This window comes from Apis florea, unplaced genomic scaffold, assembly GCF_048593485.1.
Source record: "Apis florea isolate Af1SG1 unplaced genomic scaffold, ASM4859348v1 contig_3081_pilon, whole genome shotgun sequence".
Lineage (NCBI taxonomy): Eukaryota > Metazoa > Arthropoda > Insecta > Hymenoptera > Apidae > Apis > Apis florea.
The window spans coordinates 2,893,252-2,913,537 of NW_028256703.1; the positions used below are offsets into that span (position 1 = coordinate 2,893,252).

General features: G+C 41.8%; 2 protein-coding genes across 10 annotated transcripts in view; both read left to right on the forward strand.

Moving 5' to 3' along the window:
* The first annotated feature begins 433 nt into the window (after nucleotides 1–433).
* LOC100867444 (peroxidase) lies at nucleotides 434–12,088 on the forward strand. 5 transcript variants are annotated; one of them, XM_086908603.1, is made up of 12 exons: nucleotides 434–845; nucleotides 2,190–2,454; nucleotides 4,352–4,878; nucleotides 5,405–5,531; nucleotides 5,591–5,776; nucleotides 5,871–6,049; nucleotides 6,472–6,557; nucleotides 6,621–6,840; nucleotides 6,925–7,227; nucleotides 7,354–7,536; nucleotides 7,594–9,643; nucleotides 9,933–12,088. In XM_086908603.1, exons 3-12 carry the CDS (start codon nucleotides 4,743–4,745, stop codon nucleotides 10,066–10,068), a joined length of 3,606 nt encoding a protein of 1,201 aa, XP_086764729.1. In that variant the 5' UTR covers nucleotides 434–845; nucleotides 2,190–2,454; nucleotides 4,352–4,742; the 3' UTR covers nucleotides 10,069–12,088. The 5 variants fall into 5 exon arrangements, with proteins under 5 accessions (XP_086764729.1, XP_086764727.1, XP_086764728.1 ...); XM_086908601.1 differs by having other exon boundaries at nucleotides 7,354–9,643; XM_086908600.1 differs by lacking the exons at nucleotides 434–845; nucleotides 2,190–2,454 and adding an exon at nucleotides 3,059–3,187.
* Nucleotides 12,089–13,359: 1,271 nt separating this feature from the next.
* LOC100872532 (prominin-like protein) overlaps nucleotides 13,360–20,286 on the forward strand; it is a 39,885-nt gene continuing 32,958 nt past the window's right edge. For all 5 annotated transcript variants that reach the window (XM_086908607.1, XM_086908608.1, XM_086908604.1 and 2 more), the window contains exon 1: nucleotides 13,360–13,765. In XM_086908607.1, the coding sequence (XP_086764733.1) occupies nucleotides 13,360–13,765 (406 nt within the window). The remainder of the gene's footprint in view (nucleotides 13,766–20,286) is intronic.

The following is a 20,286-nucleotide window of genomic DNA, read 5'->3' on the forward strand; positions in this document are numbered from 1 at the left end:
ATAACCTCACCTTTTTCCAACAATTTAATCCAATCTCTCGAAAGTAAAGCGAAGCTGTATCTCCCAGCCAAAGGAGAAATTTATCGTATATTCTCGAACGATTTTCGCGATTCAAAATTCGACATCGAGGAGAATCGAACGTTGGATCGTTCTTCGCCCGAAATATAATAATCTGTAATAATTTTATTACAAAAGGAAAAAGAAACAAAGTCGATTCGAAACTCGTCTACTTCCGAAGAAAAGAAAATTGAAAAATCGAACGGATAAAGCGTTTTAAAACGTTCAAATTTTCTCGTCAACTGTACCAACGAACGTCTCTGGGGAAAAATTAATGAAAATCGAAGGAGAATCATCGGTCCCGAAAAGGAGGACAAAGAGGAATCGGTAGAGGCGAGGAATGGCCGGTTAATAACCGCGTAAGCTGGAAATCCTTGGTTGGTGTCGATGAGTTTTCGAGAGGACTGTTATCAGAGCGGCGTGTTATCAGGGACGACTGTACCTCAGGATCGTGAGTCAGAGCGAGGCGAAGAGTGGAGGCCACACTTCTCCGGGTGTCCCCTCCTGGCGGGGACACGTTGGTCGGAGGACAACGACGACGACGAAGAGATCGGCAGCCAAGACCCCAAGACGAAGAAGAAAAGAGAGACGAGGCGGTCGTGGCAAGCGTTACCACGAGGCCGTCTCGAGCGATCAGTTTGGTCGACGTGCAGAGCCGACACGGACGTCGTCGCCGATCGTGAAACAGCGCTATCACCAGAGTGTCACCACCGACCAATAACGCATCTCTCAACACCTCGAGGAGGACTATGACTCGTCCCTTCGTCGCTGGATAAACCATTCCTCGTGTACGTTTTCAATTCGAGTTATATATATATGACGATTCGATTCGTTTTTGTAATATATTTTTTTTTTTTTTTTTATATATATAATCGATCTGTCTTATTATTTTTTATTGGTTTTTTTTTATTGGTTTTTGGTGAAACAGTGATAATGGGCGAATAATTTTAACCAATTTTGAAGTTAAGAATAAAGTTAATCGAAGATGAATTTTTACGAAGCAATTAATTTATATAACCGTCGAAGTTTTACGTTACGTTAATAAACTTTGTACGAGCGTTTTAAATAAGATTATCAGTTGAGGTAACTTTGTTTTTAAATTTTAATCAATTAATTTTTCAACCCGTTCAATCCGTTTGGTTGAAAGTATAATAGATTTCGTTGGCGATTAATGGTGAATTAGTAAGAATCCTATCCAAGAATTTGGATGGTGACTTGGAGAATCGTGTTGAGATTGTGAGGCAGTAGGTTAAAAGACCGGATGTGACTAACTGTACTACTAACTTGGTGCGTCGGAGAGAGATCTCTTGTCCCTTTCTTCCATCCAACAATTTCTTTTATCGATCTGTCTGATTTCTTTTTCAAAAGTCGCGCCGATTCTTCTTTCTAATAATATCGATCGGGAACAAACGATCCAAGACAAATTCTCTTCGAACGAATTTCTGACTCGATTATTATCCTCTCGTTGACTCCTTTTCAACCAACCATATTTTTCTCCTCCTCTTCTTTCCTCGCGAGCCGTGCAACCGTTTAAGAAATTGAGGAATATCGTCCGATCGGGGACGACTGTATGGCGTAAAATTCGCTTTAACGGGGAAGTTAGCTTTAAGCCTCGCCTTTTTCCGGTAAGGTCACCGGTAGGAAAGCTCGCCTTATACCGCCATTAGTATAATTAACCCAGATTTTCCCGGATTTATGGTGAACGGCGTACACAGGTCACAGCCGTGCTCGCTATATTGTAATCCCTCGTAAGTAACACCGTTACTTCTTTGCTTCTTGGAATACAATTTTACCGTCGAATTACGAGATAAGAATTAGGCAGATTGCGGAACGGAGGAAAAGTAATAATCGAAGAAAGTTGAATTTTTCTCTTTTTTTTTTTTCTCGATATCAATCGAAAAGTAATTATATTTAATATAAAGTACTTTTTCGGAGATTTGACGGATGAATTAATCTCTCGAACAATTCGCACCGAATCGATCGAACCTTCTCTGCGTTTAAATAACGAGACAATAGTAATAAATTCGACTTTGATCCGTTATTTAAGAAAGTTTGGAAGGAATCAGGGAAAATCTAGGCAAGGGAACAAATTCGTAATAATATTCGTGGAACGATTAATAACTTTGGTCCAGGGCGGACACTCGGACTGAACACGAGCGGGTATTCAAGAGGCGAGAATGTCGGAGGGCTGCACGAGTTGCAGGGGCGCGAATTACGCGGGCACCACGCTGCAGTTGAGCTCGACTTCGGGTGGTGGGAGCGGAACCGGGTCCTCCGGCTCTCCAACCTCTTGCACCACCACCAGAAGGGTGCAGGTACGCGCCAAAGTGTTGTACGGGTCTGGGAAGGCGATCGCCAGCTTGCAAGCCCAGGAGAAAGCTGCCAGACACTGAGAAGGTACGTAAAATTATCGTCCATCGAATAAAAAACTTCGATCGAAAATTTTGAGAGGATAAAAATCCTCTTACTTCGTTTTCCAAATCCATTCCCCTAACATCGGTTGAACGCTATTCGTCGACTCATCGCCTTCCTTAAAATTCTCTCCGTTCGAGCGAACGGAAAGAGCGAATCATCGCGGGCAGAGATTAAAGTTAGCCGTCCACGAATTACCATATCGCATCGATCTAGGCTCCTCTCCAAATCACCGTTTCCAACCGAGAGAATCGAGCACGATGTCACTTCGAATCCGTCTATTCGAGCGCGATTCGATAGATTTCTTCTCCTCTCTTCTCCTGTTGACGGGAGAAAGAGAGAGATCCAACTCGATCCTCTTGCAACGCCATCGCGAAAAACGGTTGGTCGAAATCGAAGAGAAGAGGCGATGCCCGGAGGGGCAACCTGAATAACAGTAAAAATCCGAGGGAAAAGAAAGAAAGAAAGAAAGAAAGAAAAAAAAAGCGCGCGACCGGCTGATCGAGTAAAAAGCGTGAAGAAAAAAAAAAAAAAAATAGGCTCTTGCATCCTTCCTGGATGGATAAGACCGGTCGATCGGCCTCCACGAGGCTTAGTACTTGGTGAACCGTTCACGGGAAGGCCACGCGAATCACACGTTTTGTTCGCGCGATTGTTCGGGATCGTTTGGGAAGGGTTGAACCGTGGCCTAGCTCGGAGACATGCGTCCTCTCTTTTCGTGAGTTTTCTTTTTTCTTTCTTTCCTTCGTTCCTTCTCTCGACTCTTTTAACGTGGAATATCTGTTCCTTTCTTTCCTGGCCCGATCTCTTGTTTCGTTCGTTCGATTTTTATACACATTATATTGGGATTTGCATTACGACAATTGAAAATTTATTCGAGATTATTATTTGTTCGGCATAGGAGAAGTTGTTATTATTGAAAATATCGTTTCGTTTCGAACACTGCTCGAACATTTCACAATCGATGGTCCCGTTACATCTCTCCACATTCCAAATAAAGATTTGTGTTACCTGGTTTATAACACTTGGAATTTCTTTCCGTTGTTATTCCGGCTTCGAATTCAATACGATACCTCATCTTCTCTTTTTTTCTTTTTTTTTTTTTTTTTCATATTTCCATAATCTTAATTTTCCGAGTTTTCAAAGTTAAAGAATTAAAAGATCTCGGTTCGAAAAAATTCTATCCAAATTACACCAAAGATTTTTTTTCAAGCCAGGAATAGAAATTAAGAGTGAAACGTATCGGTGAAGAAAACCCGTCTCGTCCAACCGATCTGATATTCTCGGCGAGCGATCGAGTAGAAAAACTGCACGCTAACGAGAGATTTGCATATTAGGAGCGCGTACTTACGCATCGGTGATCGATGATCCAGTTCGATTTCACCGTGACGAGAATCGCGAGATGCCGTGAACGCCTCGCAGCATCGTCGATCGGTCTACCGCGATCGGTGCAATTAAATGCGGCTAACACGGTGGAATGCAAATGCGGTGGCCGCACGTGCTCCGAGCAACGGTATTCAACGCGTGCCAACGGACGAGCGTTCGCGTCGTTTGCTCTTTCGTTCTCCGATTTCGAACCCGTGAGAAAGTCAATGTCACGGCACGGAGAAAATGCGAAACCCGTCGCTCGCCCTCCGCCTCCACGTTTGCCAACAAATCGTATTTTCAGTCATCGCGTTCCCTCCGAACTTGAAATTTCTTTCTTCTCCCATCCGTCGTGGGGAAATTTTCTTTGGAAGAGAAGAAATCATTTTCACGGTGATTTCGAAAGAGAATTCGAGATTCTTTTAACAATAAGGAAAAATTAAAACGAATGAATTTTTAAAAAAACCTCTCCCTTCAAAATGATATTTCACGAAAGATGAAACTTCGTTTCTTTCAGCGTCCTCCTCGTCCTTCTCTCCCCCGGTCTGTCGAAATCAGCTGCGAAGCATGGGGCTCTCGAATCGACGGAACCAACTTCGATCGCCACGGCACCGATAAACGAATCGACGAGTCACGTGGAGGACCAACACCGCAATAATTCCGTAGAAACTTTGTTCATCCCCGAGGATCCGAATCAATACAAACAGATTCCGCGGGAATTGTTGGAGCGCGTGGGACAATCGAGGATCGAGGAGAAGATCGCGAACGACGATGATAAGAGCGATCGATTTTCGAAGGTGAGGAATTCAAGGCCGTCGGATGGAGGAGGGAAGGACGAGAGAAGAGTTGTTTCTTCCACGGGGAGAAGCGTGGAGAATAATAATGGAAAGGAATACGCGGGAACTCGGATGGAAAGGAGCAAGGGAGCTGTTCAGAAAGGGAAAATCGAACCCGACGAGCACGATGTATTGGAGGCGGTTAATTTTGGCCTCGACGCTATGAACGAGTTGTACACGGTCAAGGAACCGATGCTTTACTCGATGGGTGAGATAGATTCGTTTCTCGTACATATTCTTGTAGAACGCGTTGTAAATTTTCTTTGACAAAAAGATAACAGAGGTGTAAATCTTTGATAAATCTAGTTCCGAGATTCTCTTCTTTTTCTTTTGTCGTCGCGAAAACGTAATGAGAGCCAGTCGATGGTATTAGAGGCACAGAAGGATAACAGAGGTTAACCGAACGAGAAAAGCGGGCAAAACGGAAATATTATTATTATAATACACGAACTCCGGTTACTCATGATCCTCTGATACGAGAAAGCTTCTTACCGATAAAATCGTATAAAATCGAGGGAGATTGGTTGAACGGAGATAAGATTAAACGCAATAAAGAGAAGAGTTTTATCTGCTCGCGTGTTATACGCTTCTGATACTCGGCCAATCTCTATTGGTATTCTATTAAAAAATAATCAGGATAATCGTAGATATTTTTCGCGATTTTGTTTCCTTAAATTTTTCCGAATTTTCTCGTACCGATACGTAACCGATACATGTCGCAAACATGTCAACAGGCCTTTACCTCGATTCGGACAATCCTGCAAGGCACGTGGCATTTTTTAACGACCAAACAGAGGAAGCAAGAATGCTGGCCAAGTACGGTTACGCTGTTCTCCAGGGCGCCGCGTTGTTCAAAAGAAAGTAAGTGGTGCACCGCCGTTCTCCTCTGCCGTTCTCATCCCTGCAAATTTTCCCTCAAGATTCCCGAACGCACCGACGGACACGCTTCTGTCTCGACGGAGTCAAAGCGATCCGCTCCGACGTAGCTGTCCAAACAGAGGGGTTCCAGACTGTCCAGCGGCTAGTCTGAGGTACAGAACGTCCGACGGAAGCTGTAACAACCTGAAGCATCTCTGGTGGGGCTCGGCCATGTCCACGATGGAAAGGTGATCCGCGCGAGGAATCGAGATATATATAATCAATAGATACGAGATGTTGGACAGATCTATCTTTACGAAACGTGGATTTTTGCTCGTTTAGATTCTTGCCACCGATATACGGGGACGGGATTCAGAGTGTGAGGAGATCGATAAACGGAGGACCGCTTCCCAGCCCGAGACTCATAAGCGCGATAATTCACAAGGACAAAGATGTCCCTTTGGAGTCTGTTACTCATATGCTGATGCAGTGGGGGCAATTTATCGACCATGACTTGACAGGTGTGAATTCTTGCGGAAATTTCAGAACGAATCGATCGCGTTAAACAATTTTGGTTCGAACGATTCCTTCGGTATGAGAATTTTCATTTTTGATACTCTTGAGCGCAATAATAATTCATACAATCTATACAATTCGCGTGCAATTTATTTATCGACAGATATGTGATAAACACTCGACAGATGTGAATTTTTCTAAAAATTCGCAACTTTTGTTCAAACAATTCGTTCTCAAGCGGAATAAACAAAGATGTTCCTTTCGCATCGATCAATTACTCGCAATTTGCAATCTATCGATCGTAACTCGACAGATGTGAATTCTTTGAAAAATTACAATTGTAAAACTTCTCGTTTTCTAATACATCTCTGTATACATAGCGTATAATATATCGGGATTAGAATTTTCATTGAATATGTCCGTGTAGCCACCGGACAAAGCAGAGGATTCAACGGCAGCGTGCCGCAGTGTTGCCTGAAATCTGGCTTAGGCTTCCAACCGCCGGAATTTATGGTAATTATCTCCCGAGAACTCGATAATTTGCCCTTCCGTTGGATTAAAACCGCGTGTCCACAGCATCCCGAGTGTTTGCCGATACCGGTCAGCCCGCAAGACCATTTCTTCGGCCCCCTGGGTATCAGGTGTTTAGAATTCGCTCGAAGCGGTCCAGCGCCCAAAGAAGACTGCGAGTTCGGGCCCAGGGAGCAATTGACGCAAGTGACGAGCTACCTGGACGCATCCATGGTGTACAGCAGCCACCCTTTCGTAACAGACTCTTTGAGATTATTTCGAAACGGTGAGAAACCTCTTTCGTTAAAAAATTAAAGTTCTTTCTTATACTCGAGAGGGAGAATTTAAAATTGTATTCGTGCGCAACCAGGCCTGTTGCAGTACGGAAAGATTCAGTCGCACAGGCCGGTGCTGGCCAAAATGGATCCCGACATTTGCAGACGCGGCTCGTTATCGACGAGCTGCTTCAAAGCCGGGGATGGCCGCCTCGTCGAGCAACCAGCCCTCACTTCCCTCCACGTGGTTTTCTTGAGGCTGCACAATAGAATAGCAACGAAACTCGCCGCGTTGAACCCTCATTGGAGCGACGAGAAACTGTTTCAAGAATCCCGGCGAATCGTGGCCGCCATTGTCCAGCACATCACCTACAGAGAATTTCTACCCATTGTCCTCGGTAAATCGAAATCTAAGAGATGAAATTACTCCGAAATTACTCGCTCTTGTCGACGAGTTGTCGGATCCAGATCGAAATCGAGAGGGAGACGAATCGAAGAGGGAAAAGAAATATAATATATTTCAGGTCGAGATGTGATGAGAATATTCGGGCTGGAACTGGTGAGGAAAGGGTATTACGAGGGTTACGATCCGGACGTGAACCCGACCGTAGCTAATGCGTTCTCCACGGCCGCTTATCGCTTCGGTCATTCCCTGGTTCAGCACAGCTTTGTCCGCTTCGACAGCGGGCATCGGCCTATTCTCAACAGTCGGTATATCCGTAGAACAAACGAAACGAAAATATTAACTCCACTTTCACTTGCAGACGTCTCGATTCACGACGAGCTGGCCAATCTCGGCGATTTGGAGACAGCTGGATCCGTGGATCGCCTCCTCCTCGGCCTGATCAATCAACCCGCCCAAAGAAGGGACGAGCACATAAGCGAAGAGCTGACCAATCACCTGTTCCAAACCCCGGCCTTCCCCTTCGGCATGGACCTCGCTTCCATCAACATACAACGGGGCAGAGATCACGGTATCCCCCCGTACGTGGATTGGCGGCAACCCTGCGCCCTGTCCCCCATAAGAAACTTCGACGACTTGGAGAAAGCGATCCCACCGTCGACGGCGAGCAAGTTCAGGTCGGTGTACTCGTCGGTGGAGGACATCGATCTGTTCACAGGCGGGATAGCTGAGAAGTCGGTGAAGGGCGGTTTGGTGGGGCCAACGTTCGCCTGTATAATCGGCCAACAGTTCAACAACCTTCGCCGGGGGGACAGGTTCTGGTACGAGAATTCGCGAGAGGAGAACGGTTTCACGGCTGGACAGCTTCAACAGATCAGACGCGTCACCCTGTCCCAGGTCCTGTGCATCACGATGGACGACATCGAAACCGTTCAACCGTTCGTCTTCTTGACGCGGGACGCTTTGAAGAATCAACCCCTTCCCTGCAACGACTCCCTCGTCAACCGACTGAACTTGGAGTCTTGGGTGGAGAGGCCGAAGAGCGCCGATACGTTTCGAAGGAGGGGTATACTGGACGCTGTAAAGAGGAGGATCACCACCCCCCCTCCCCCGGAGAACGTTGCCCCGTCGACCACGTCGAGGACCGCGGCCCACAACAATTTGAACCCACCGAGAGCGAGCGTCCATCAGCAGAACAGGATCGTGGTGAAGCGGCCCCTTCACCCGTCCGACAATCTCACCATAGTCGTGCAGAACAACGCCATCAATTCCCCGGTGTTCGTGAACGATGCCATTTACGGGTCGGACATAAGGGTGAATCCTTCCCTCAATCAACACGCGCAACACAAAGAGACGGACGTCCCTCACGTGGGATTGCTGCACATCCCGGTCCACGCGCCCCCCCCGAAACCCATACCCACCGTCCATCCCCTGGGGAACGTTCATCGCCCTTACGCCGACCCGAATAACCCGAATCCTTGGAGGAACGGGTATCGGCCAACCTACCCGTCCGAGGACGTGGTGTTCGACAGTTTCCCCGCTACCAGCCCCAGGCCAACTTTGTACACGTACTACACGAATTTCGTGAAAACGCGAAACCCGGCTGAGAACGATCCGAAATCGAATCCCAACGGTTCCCAACAATCGTCGGTTCAAACCGTTCCCCCGGATATTTGGCACAAGTTGCATCATTACCAATCTTCACCCTCGCCTTTCACGGACAAAAACGGACCGTATCCTACGGCGAACAGTGGACAGAAGGATACCGAAAACAGATACACCACGTCGTGGTCGCCCACCGTGCCCTCCGATCATCCAACGTCGCACCATTCGACGCCGTATCGAACGGGATCGAACGAACGAACGCCGATCCATGAACGCATCGATGACAGAGTGCAGGTTGCAGGTTGGAGTTCGAACGAGAGAGGAAGCGATCCGAACGACTCGTCCGATTATTCGACTCCCCTATTCGATGGGGGGACGGGTTTCTATCAGATTTTTGCGACGCGACCCAAGGTTCACGGTGCGACGATCGTGACGGAGGCAGCGGTGGGTTACAAGATCGAGGATAAGACGGACGAGGATGATCGGGTTACGGGCGAAATTCCGAAACCGCTGCCCGTTCGATCGGATAAGAAGGAAGGAGAGGCGAGGAAGCCTGGCCAGTATTATTACGAGAGGAACGCGTTGCATCGGTATCCGGATCGAGGAGAGACGTCTAACGGTGGGGGGACGCCGATCGATGATCGCGGAGCCGTTATCGGGGCTTCCATGAGAAACGAGGAGATTGTCGATGGAAATACGAACGATACGGTTGGAACGATGAATCAAACGAGAAACGATGATCGTGTAACAGGCGATGACGTGGATCCAGGCGAGGAGATTGAAACCGTTGCATCGAGTTATTATAGGTAGACTTTTTATTGCCCGACGCAATTGTTTACAATCGTAACGAACATTCGCTCTCGATTCTTTTATTATCGCGATTGATAAGTTTCTTATCCTAATAGTAAAAAAAAAAAAAAAGAAAGAGAAAAATAACGCTCGAGATAACGTCCATTCATTGGAAACGTTTATGGATGTTTGCGAGCTTTCCTCGTTTTTAAGCGTCCCTCTTATTACGAAGCGAGGCGATCGAATTAGATCGAATCCCGGTGCCTTGAAATCATATTAACCCTTCTCTTTCCGTTCTCTTTCCAGAACGAGCGATTGGTCGAATCCGGAAGAAGACTCGAGGCTGTGGTCGGTTTTCGAGATGCCAAAAATCCCATCGAGCAGAGCCCCGGTTGCCAAGGAATTGCCTAAGCCTATGAGGCTAAAAAATTACGCCTTCTAAGAATCCTTTTCCCGATTTCATTTCGATAGCATTTTCTTTCTTTCTTTCTTTTCCCATCCCCATCCTTCGAACGATCCACGTTGTTCACTAGATTGCCAATTAATTTAATCTCCACAACGTAGATATACTTAGCAACATTAGTATTTATTACTCGTCTTTAGAGAATATTCTCACCACGTGTAGGATGATAATTTAAGCGTCGTGTTTCGATAAGATTATTTAGCCGATAATGTGCAAGATACACGGTTATTTATATATATACATGCGGAATAACTCACGCGACGAGCTCGTATTGCACAATGATTGCATGCGCTAAACCATTTTCCGAAAGGGTCGGATGGAATGTAGCCTAGTTTTATGCCAATTTTAAACCGTCTCACCACGCTGCCTGGAACCATTACTCGCTACTATTTTCAGACCCCGCGTGTCGTTGCATCTCGTATACGGCCTGTCCACGCGTTAATTTTAATCGCAACACTTTAGCAACGCGCCTCTCCTCGCCTTTCCACTCCGATCAAGTGTTTCTCGATGTACGACGAGGCGTTTCTCTTACACCAACATTACGAACACTTCCGTTCGATCGAACACGTTGTCGTTCCGATTGAAACGCGAGAGTGGCATCGTGTATGCGCGAATGTAAAGTTGTCTATTACTTGTTTTCTTTGACGCCTTCTTTCTTTCTTTCTTTCTTTCTTTTTTTCCTTTTTTCGCTCCCTCTTTCTTCTTCGTTAAAAGGAGAGATTATTCGTAGAATATTATTCGAGGATTTAATTAAACAATGGGATGACAAAGTTATTCTTTGTCGCCCATTTAGATTATTTTTAGATAGATTTGTAGATCGAGTATGATTTCTAGTTACGAGGTTAGAGGAATCGCGTTGCTTTTAGAAACGGAGAAAGAAGTTTTCTTCGGAAATCGTTGGCAAATAAAGCTCGAATTACTCGAGGAAAATTCGGGCCGTTTTCGTGATTTCGTTGAACGAAACGTCGAACGTTGCTTGTGCAGCTTCTTCAAATTTAACTTGTAAGTTTCGCTTGGAATGTTCTTACATGCAAATCTCTCCGCAAGATGTGCTACCTTTCATACCTTTGTCGAATCTTACTTTAGGAGTGGCAAGAAATTAAAATTTCTTTTGTTGTTGGCGAATAAAATAAAAATCACGATCGAAATGAAACGTCCTGTTGAATACAAAAAAAAAAAAAAAAGATTGAAAATAATTGTTTTGATTATTTCCATTTTAAACGGAATACTAAGAAATTTAATTTAATAATTTAATTTAATTTTAATTTTAATTTAATTTGTTCCCGCGTAAAAGATCGTAAATTTTCCGCGAGTATATTTTCGCGTTTGGATTTTACGGCGAAAAGCAAATGACTATTCGGTCCAAGCGATCGCCAGGCGGTGGTTTTCGGGTCAGCGGAGAGGACAGAGGCAACACAGAGTCGATCGAAATGCAATTTTCGATGTCACGACCTGAATCCGAGTTTTTGTGGTTTGCTACGCGTTGACGAAACTCGATGATGAGAAACGATGGAACCTACTCGATTTGAACCGAGTTCGTTCGAGCGATTCGTCCCGTTCGACGTTCGCGCGATATAACAAAAATACCATAAATAATGTATGACGATAAAATGTATATCGTGAAATGAAAAAGGAGAAAAAAAAAAAAATATTCGCGATCTTTGAAATTTCAAGATGATGATTGTTTGCTTGGGAAAAAATTGTTATTGAATTATTTTCCAATTCCAACTTTCTTCTTAATTAGAAAGAACGATAGATTTTTCCTGATGGCATGCCTCTTCCCCTCCCCCCTTTTTTTCAAGAAGCCAGCTTCGATTAAACTAGTCCACACAAAAGTGGATCTCTTCGTGAAAGCTTGATCGAACTGGTATGGAATACGAATAAAAAGAGCCAATTGTAACTGCATTCCAACTTCTGATTCTTCTGCTTTACGGGAAATTCTTTTTCTTTTTCTTTTTTTTTTTTTTCCTAAATAAATAAATAAAACGTTTCATTCCGATCCTGATGATACCAATTATTTTTAAACTTAAAATTTACAAAACTACCCGATGAATGATAATCGATTGATTGGATTGAATCTAACGAAGAAGTTTGGAAATCATAAACGTGTTTAAGATTGTTATCAACAAAAACTTAGAATTAAGTGTCTTTAATTACGTTTTGTGGAATCAAAATCAAACATTTGTCGATCGATTAAAATTTGTCGATGAATCCATATCTGGAACATAACAAATCCTTGTTATCTTTCAAATTGATTTGATTATTGACGATAATTAAATTATCTGAAGAAGTATTAATTGATTGACAATACTCATTGGAATATACGAAACTGATAAATTCTTTTTAGTTATCAGGATGTTGGCAAGATAATTAATAAATATTTTATATCAATATGTTTTTAAAGCGAGGATAAAAATAAAAGAATTTGAGATAGTAAAGATAATTTTTATAAATTAACGCGATAATAAATTGAAATTGAAATTAAGTAAATAATAAGAATGATGAGAATAAAGGTAGGATGTTTTGGAGGAGAATTAACGCAAGAATCTTGTAAATATACATCTTAAACTGTTGCATCAAGTCAATTAAATGACGTAAGGAACGCAATGTATCTTTCGTCATGATTCCCACGTTAATTTATCTTTGCTCCTCCTTTTGTCCGTGCAATTACTGTAGAAAAACAATCATCATATCGTGCCCGTGACACGACGATTAATTAAAACACAATTTTTCGCGCTAAAAGAACAAGGACACGCGTTTCAAATTTGCGGGAAAAATTGAACGCTCTGATTGGTCCTTTCTCCACACTTGACCAATGTCGACCAATCCTGCAAGAGCGCGAAAATCGATGCTATAACTGCTGTATATAAGCCATTACGACATTTAAATACACTTAAACAAATATCTATGAATTACATTTATCTTTATATCGATAAAAAAATTCAAGAATTATGTCACTATTTTGCAGAACGTTACTCGTTCGTTTCTACGATAACTGATAGGAACAAGTGGACTAGAAACGGGAAGATTAAACTATTAAAATTATATAAAAAAAAAACAAACCATACCAAAAAATTCCGTGTAAAATATTTATTGCAAATCATAAAAAAGTGGATAAATTCTTTCGAAATTGAAATTTAATTCGATTTAATTTAATTTAATTTAAAGTAAGAAGAATATAATGGTTAAGGAAGGTCGTTGAACGATAGGAACGAATGGACCAGAACTACGAAGCATGGCTAAGCGCACGGCAACGGCGGCGGAGTGGGGATGGTTCGGTTCCGCGTGCCTCCGAAACGAACCGAGGCATCAGTCCGTAGCGACGCGTCCCGGGCGTCAGTCGCTGCCATGATTTTCGTTTTGTTCTGTGGTTTTCGGCCGAATGCCGTGGTGCATTATGGATTCGCGGTCCTCGGTCTGCTCTCTGTTCTACTGGTGTCGTGTCCAGTTAACTGCCAGGAAACACTGACCAATCGGATGCGTGTAATCAGCGAGGATCTGGACCGGCAGCTGAACGGAATCATGGCATCGCAAGGTCTCAACTACACAACGATTAACACGACCGGGCTGCCCTACAACGCCACCACGAAGTTCAACCCCAAGGGCATGGGCCAGCTGTACAACGTGACCAACACATTCATCGACTGGGTACAGACCAAACAAGCGTATCCTGAGGGTGAGTGACAAGATTATCAGAGATTTTTCTTTTAACACGTTGAGGCATAGGTAGGGTTAGGGACAACTTTTCCACGGCTTTGGTTACGCCCTGTACCGCGCGCTCGAAAATGGCCGGCTGCTTGTTAGTAAACAGATCGCTGTCAAAAAAATAAAAGAATTATACGTGATGAAATTAGATTCATTTGGGGGCTTACTTGCAACTCGAAATAGTAATAGAATGCGAACTATATATATAGAATATTACAGTACCAGGATATCATGAATATTTTTTTTCTTGACTCGTGTCCCATAGACAATCTATGAAATGGAATATATGCGATATATGCGTGTATAATCATCGAAACGTAATTTCTTTTGGAAACGCGATATTTGTATACACGAGTATTTACATACTTCTTATACGTATTTCCAACCAAGTTTTTTTTCTTTTCGTCAAGTTTACGTTATACCTGTAAGAGATTACGACGAGATTGCTTTTACAAGACATCTTGGGATATTCTATTATCGAGAATATTATTCATTCAAATTATTCAAATGTGGTAATGTTTATCACAGAAAATTTTATATTCCTTTTATACGTGTTCGACCGATGAAAAGCTAGTTCGCCAAAAAGTGAAAGGAAAACGATCAAATCTTTCATGGTCAAATACAAACCTCTTATTACGAACATATGTACTACTCCAATTTATCGAAATATTTCCGTCTATTAGATTTAAATCATTATTGAAATTCGCGGTATTCTTCGATCCTTTTGTGGAAAATGGAACAATAATCGTATTTTTTTTATAATTCATTGTTTTAGTACAGATTGTTTTTTTTTCTTTTTTTTTTTTTTTTTTACGAATGAAAATTTATAACCGCCATTCAAAATTACGAGCATTCGCTTCATCACGATAAATTTCGAGAAAAATTACGACAAATTTATATATCAAAATTATTCTATTTTTCAATATGTCACAACGCAATTGAAACGAATATTTAAAAACTTTATCTTCTCAACAATATTTCCTGGCAATCGATTTATTAATCATCGTTCTTTTATTAATAGATTAGATCTTTTAAAAATAGATGACTTAACTCTTCTAATAGATTTATTGCTCTATCTTTTTTTCCCCTGAATTTCCATCGTCGGGATATCAATCGTTGTCGGTTCCCCCCGATTGATCGAGAATTGGAAAAACCCATTTTTTTTGTCACGATTCAACGAGAGTATCGAGCGTCGTCATTTAAATATTCCCAGGCGAAACAGCGAGGATAGTTGTGTGACAAAAAAAAAGAGAAAGAGAGAGAGAGAGAGAGAGAGAGAAGAAAGTCGATAACTTGCTGAACTATCCGGATCAACGACCCTTTCGTCGCGTTTAACGTAGTAGGAACAGGGCCCGCGCATCTATATCAATTCTAGCAGGAAGTTGATAGCGAGGTTGTTCGTCATCGTCCAACAAACCTGACATCTTCGTCTACTAGCTCGCTCACCTCTTTCCGCCCGCCTCTTTGCTCACGTTTCTCTCTTTCCCGACGCTACTCTTCATACGATTCGGAAGAGCATTGACAATGAAAGAGCTGTCGATGATCTGTTTATTCGCGGTAGACGCCAGTGGCTCTCAATCCACCATGCTCCACTTGGCCCAGTGCAGCCAAGAACGTGTATCGATTGACACGACATATATATGTGTATGTATATCGCGTCTATACAGGAAAACGAGGGTTTTTCCCGGTGGAAATTTTAATTTCAAAAAATAATTGTAAAATAATAACCTGGATGAAATTTTTTTTTTGTTTAGAAAGTTTTTTAAAAAAATCTTACTTACTTACTATCTTATTAAACATCGAGGTTTCTTCGTTTTCCAAATTGTCGGAATTCGTTTGTCTTGAGAAAATCAATCGGTAAAACTCGAGATTTTTCGAGACGTTTCGAAACGTTATAGATAGAATTATAGATGTCAACCGAGCAGTTCTTAAAACAATGCAATGTGCGAGCTTAAAAACATCAGTCAGTGCCGCTACTCGATGGTCCAATTAAACGTAACATGTTAGCTCGAACTATATACTTGAGCAAACATTTAGTTAATCTTAACGAGTGTCCTTACCACGGGTCAGATGGTGAGGCAACGGGTTAAAAGTTTTGTTCTCTCGTGAATCATCGATGATTCATTTGCTACTATTGTAATGGTAATTTTTTTTAAAATTGAAAATATTAAAAATCCCTTTTCGCGGGAGATAGAACGTGAAAACTGTAATCGCAATCGTGAAATCACGTTGTGAAGAAATCCGTTTCATTTTCGACGATCGTTTATAGAATGAACGATAATGAGAGGAATTCGAGGAAAATATTAAAGAGATTCTTCTAATACGCTCTCGAATCATGAGACTCGCATTTATCCACGAAGCCACGTATTCGATCATTGTTTTCGCTTTATGGATGGATTAAAATTTCAAATCAGGATATTACGTAGCTCAATTAATTCGTTTCGAAACACGTTCTCTTTCAAACGATCTAATTATCGGACCGTCCAATTAGCTTCGCGATATAATGAATATTAATAATAACGATACGAATTATATTATTACGAAAATTGGCGTTCGGGAGTATATCGAAACGGATCGTAATTAATCAAATCGTGTAACCAATCATTAGAAGTTCAAGAGGATGTTTTATTCGCTTCTTTCGTTCGTTCTTTAAATTCGATTGTGCTCGTTTCAATCGAATTTAAAGACGAAGCGAGCACAATCGAATTCAAATCAAAAGGATTCATCAGGAAATATTCGTGGAAGATAAAGAAGATAAATTTCATTATCAAACTCGTAATTTTGTTGAGAACAATTTCGAGGAAAGATAAGGATGGGATCGTAAATCGATAATCTTTTGCGTGCAGAGAGAGATTTGCAAATCACGCCGAGAGGTTCGAGAAAAGATCGAGAAACGAGCCGATTTTCCGCTTCGCAGCCCGTGACGAGTATTTCTCTCCCTCCCCCCTCGCCTGTTTTATCGTTCACGATCGCGAATTATCATCCGATAATCGGATTATCGTTGACGAGGGCCGGGACATGTGGATACACAAAAGCAGCTTCTTGCGTACCGGTTTCGATGAGGGACAAACGGATCAGATGTTTTATTGCCCTCTCCGCTTCTATTACTTCCGTGCCACGAACAATTGCGTCTTATTAGCAGTTATTGTTTTATGAGGCGAGCAAAGTGTCGTTTCGCCTCGCTTCTTTTTCTTTCGCGCCTTCTATCCGTTACCTCGAATCTCTCTTTGTACGTTGGCAAGGTGTTTGTATCTCTCTCTCTCTCTCTCTGTGTGTTGCGACGACCGATCACACCGATCGGGAACATCTCGACGTGTTTTACGCGCGTTTCTCGTCCAACCGACAATGTCATTCGAATCCTTCGAATACGATATCGCATTATATCGCACGTCTCGATGATTTTTAAATCAGCTTATCAAGTTTTTCTGTTTTCTCTATTAGCGTTCGTTCGTGAGGAAGGTTTATTTTATATTATCGAGACAATATTGTTTCTCCCCCGTTGTTAGAAATTGACACAATCTGGTATTGAAGAAACGGAATAGATAAATCCTTGTTCTTGAAATCGGTCGACTTTTAACTTCTCGCTTCGATCCAACTCGATTTCATTACCGATTTTGTTTTCCTCAACGAGGGATCGTTATTGAATTACTCGAACGATCGTTCTCAGTGGTTATCGATCTCGTTCGCAAAAGCCGAAATCGATCCTCGCACGTCGAAAAATGTGCAACGCGAGTTTGGAGACTAACGAGGAGAAGGGGATATACGAACGTATTCCTTCGATCAAAGCGGATCACTCGCGGTTGGAGAGACGGAGTGAATCGGCGGTGATTAAACACGTATGCGGATCAGGAATTGGAGGATATCTCGTTCGAGCCAATGAATGATGGCTAATTTTTGGAAATAGAATAAATAATTCGTTGAGAAAGGGAAACGTTTTCAAAGGGAATGTAGATGTGAGGATGAATTTGCATCGTATTTTTCTTTCCTTTTTTTTTTTTTTTTTTTTTTTAGCGATTAATATTAAGAGAAATATACGTGGAATTTCAAGATGGATCGACTATTCGTGATCGGTTCTTTTATGTTGGAACGGTACATGGAGTATTACCATAGAGTTTCTTTCAAAGACGTTTCTTTAAAGAATTGCGGTTCTATAAAAATTTTCATATTTTGCCAAGCGATACTATTTTATTGGATTCCTAGCGAGAAAACCCTAAAAGGTTTAGTAAAGCCAATATTCCTAGGAATTTCGATAATAATAGAGAAGAAAAAAAAAAATGGTACATAGAATGGTGTCAAAGAGGGAATTTCAAAAAATTAAAAGAGCGGCGAAGGAGGGATTACAAAAAGAAAAAGAAATTATCGAAGGAATGAAATTCCAGCGACGGATCTACGCGGGAATATTAAAAATCTGCGCGTAGAATTTTATTAAAACAGCAATAATAGTAAAATGGAATCTTTTCCTCTTCGTAAACGTCATCACCCGGTTAAATTCGAACCGGTTGCTATTCGATTTTAATTTAGAATCTTGCCTAGATGAACCAATTTGGTGAAATTCCTCGTCCTGTTTCCGCACGCATTTTTATCACGCGTGATTTATTTATATTGGCTCGTTTTTTGTGCGAGAGAATCGAGGAAATAGAAATTTAGATATATAATTTTCCAATGAACGTTGGAAGGTTAACAAACGCGGCACGAAGGAGAATCTTGACGAACAAATATCGTAATTCTCCGTTTCATCATCGGGCAAAAATTCGTTAATATCTTGAATTACGATGCTCTTAATTATAATTCATCAAGGCGTATTGTTTGGCCGTTGTGGTATCTCAATTGTTATCGTTTCTTTCGAGTGACGTTTGCACCGAAATATGCACAAACTTGTTACGTGCGCGCAGCGGGGAAGAAAGAGAGGCGACGAAAGACAATAAGATTCCAGGGACGGTTGCAGCGGAGAGACCAGTTTAAGTTTACACACGGCCGACAATTGGCAGTGCTCGTTCGACGCTTGGCTCGTTTGCTTATCATCGATCGTTAAAGTTTCGATAAAATTGGTCGGGGAAAAGAAGAAGAGAAAAAGAAAAATTTGATATGGAACGATTATGGGAGATGTAAAAATCTCGAGATAAGGGAAATAGGTTTTTTTTCCGTTTTAATTAAGAAAAATGTAAATGCGTGGATGCTCGTTGGTTACGATTGATAAGGTGCAAATAGCGGGATATCTGTGTGCGCGTATAGATTTTCTGAAAGTAGTTTGCTTATCTTGCTCGATTCTCTGACGAGTCTAATCTGGTTTGCACAGTGTGAATCAGTGTGGAGGAAATCGTTTTCGACGAATGCAAGCTTTTTCAACGTGATCTATTCCCCCCCCTCCCTTGTATGCTGCGATATGCCCTCCTTTCGAAAATGAATTTAAGATTACAATGGACTTCTTAAGGTTTTAAGAATACGTCGTAAAATTGCACGGAGTATCTTATCGTTTGGTCGCATATTCCGTGGATTAATAAATAACAAAGATAAGGAAGAAGGAATACAAACAATGCACTTTTCCTTGGTAGATAATCGAGCAAATTAGAAATTGTCAGAGAATTATGCTGAAAAGACATTTTGAAAAGACGTTTTGTCTTTATCTTCGCGATAAAGAAAATTGGATCCCCATTGGAATAGGTAATGCGCGGGAAGAGAAAGAAAAAAGAATGCATTTTGAAATTTGAAACAAAGTGGTAATCCATCGAGTCGATTGTTGATCCAAACGATAGGAAATGCAATGTCGCGCAATCTGAATCGCAATTGTCGACTCGTAATAAACATCGATCGAGGATGATGCCGACGATTGATACGATTGATTCGTTCAAAATGTATCGATAGTGGAAACTCGACAAATGGATGGACAAATAATAGAAAACTCCTTTCGAACGTGGAATGCAGATTTTGCGGTTATTTCCCCGTGGTCGTTGAAATACCGATCGATCTAAGTTCCAGTTGAATATTTAATTAGAAGACAATGGAAACACGCGGTTGGCACATCGACCTCTTTTTCGACATCTGCAGAAACGGTTAAAAGATAACATTGTAATCTACTTCTATCTGCTCGAGAACGAACTTATTGTCGGAGGAAGAGATAATTATTTCTCAATTCTATTTTTCCTTTTTTTTTTTTTTTTTGTTTTTTTTTTTGTTTTGAGAAGTGTATTTATAAATATTCGAGAGAGAGACGGATAAACATTGGAAGATACGTATGAAATCTCTCGGAAAAATGATTTACACGTACGTTGACTGATATTTTAAAGTCCCGGTTCGAAGGGGAAAAATACATTTTTGCAACTTAAAAAGAACGAGTTCAACAACGAACGATCGATCGAGTAATACTTTTACGATTTTATGTACAGAAGATTGAGAATCAAGTACATAGATTATATTTCACATTATTTCGAGTTTTATATTATTTTCAATATCTAAAAAATTTGACTCGAATCGATCCATCCGTAATTCCATCGA

Excerpts from the sequence above, each read along its gene's own strand:
- LOC100867444 (XM_086908599.1), top strand. Across the intron at positions 7,228-7,353 it reads ATTTCTACCCATTGTCCTCG|GTCGAGATGTGATGAGAATA; the intron begins GTAAATCGAAAT and ends AATATATTTCAG. Across the intron at positions 9,644-9,932 it reads GTTGCATCGAGTTATTATAG|AACGAGCGATTGGTCGAATC; the intron begins GTAGACTTTTTA and ends TTCTCTTTCCAG.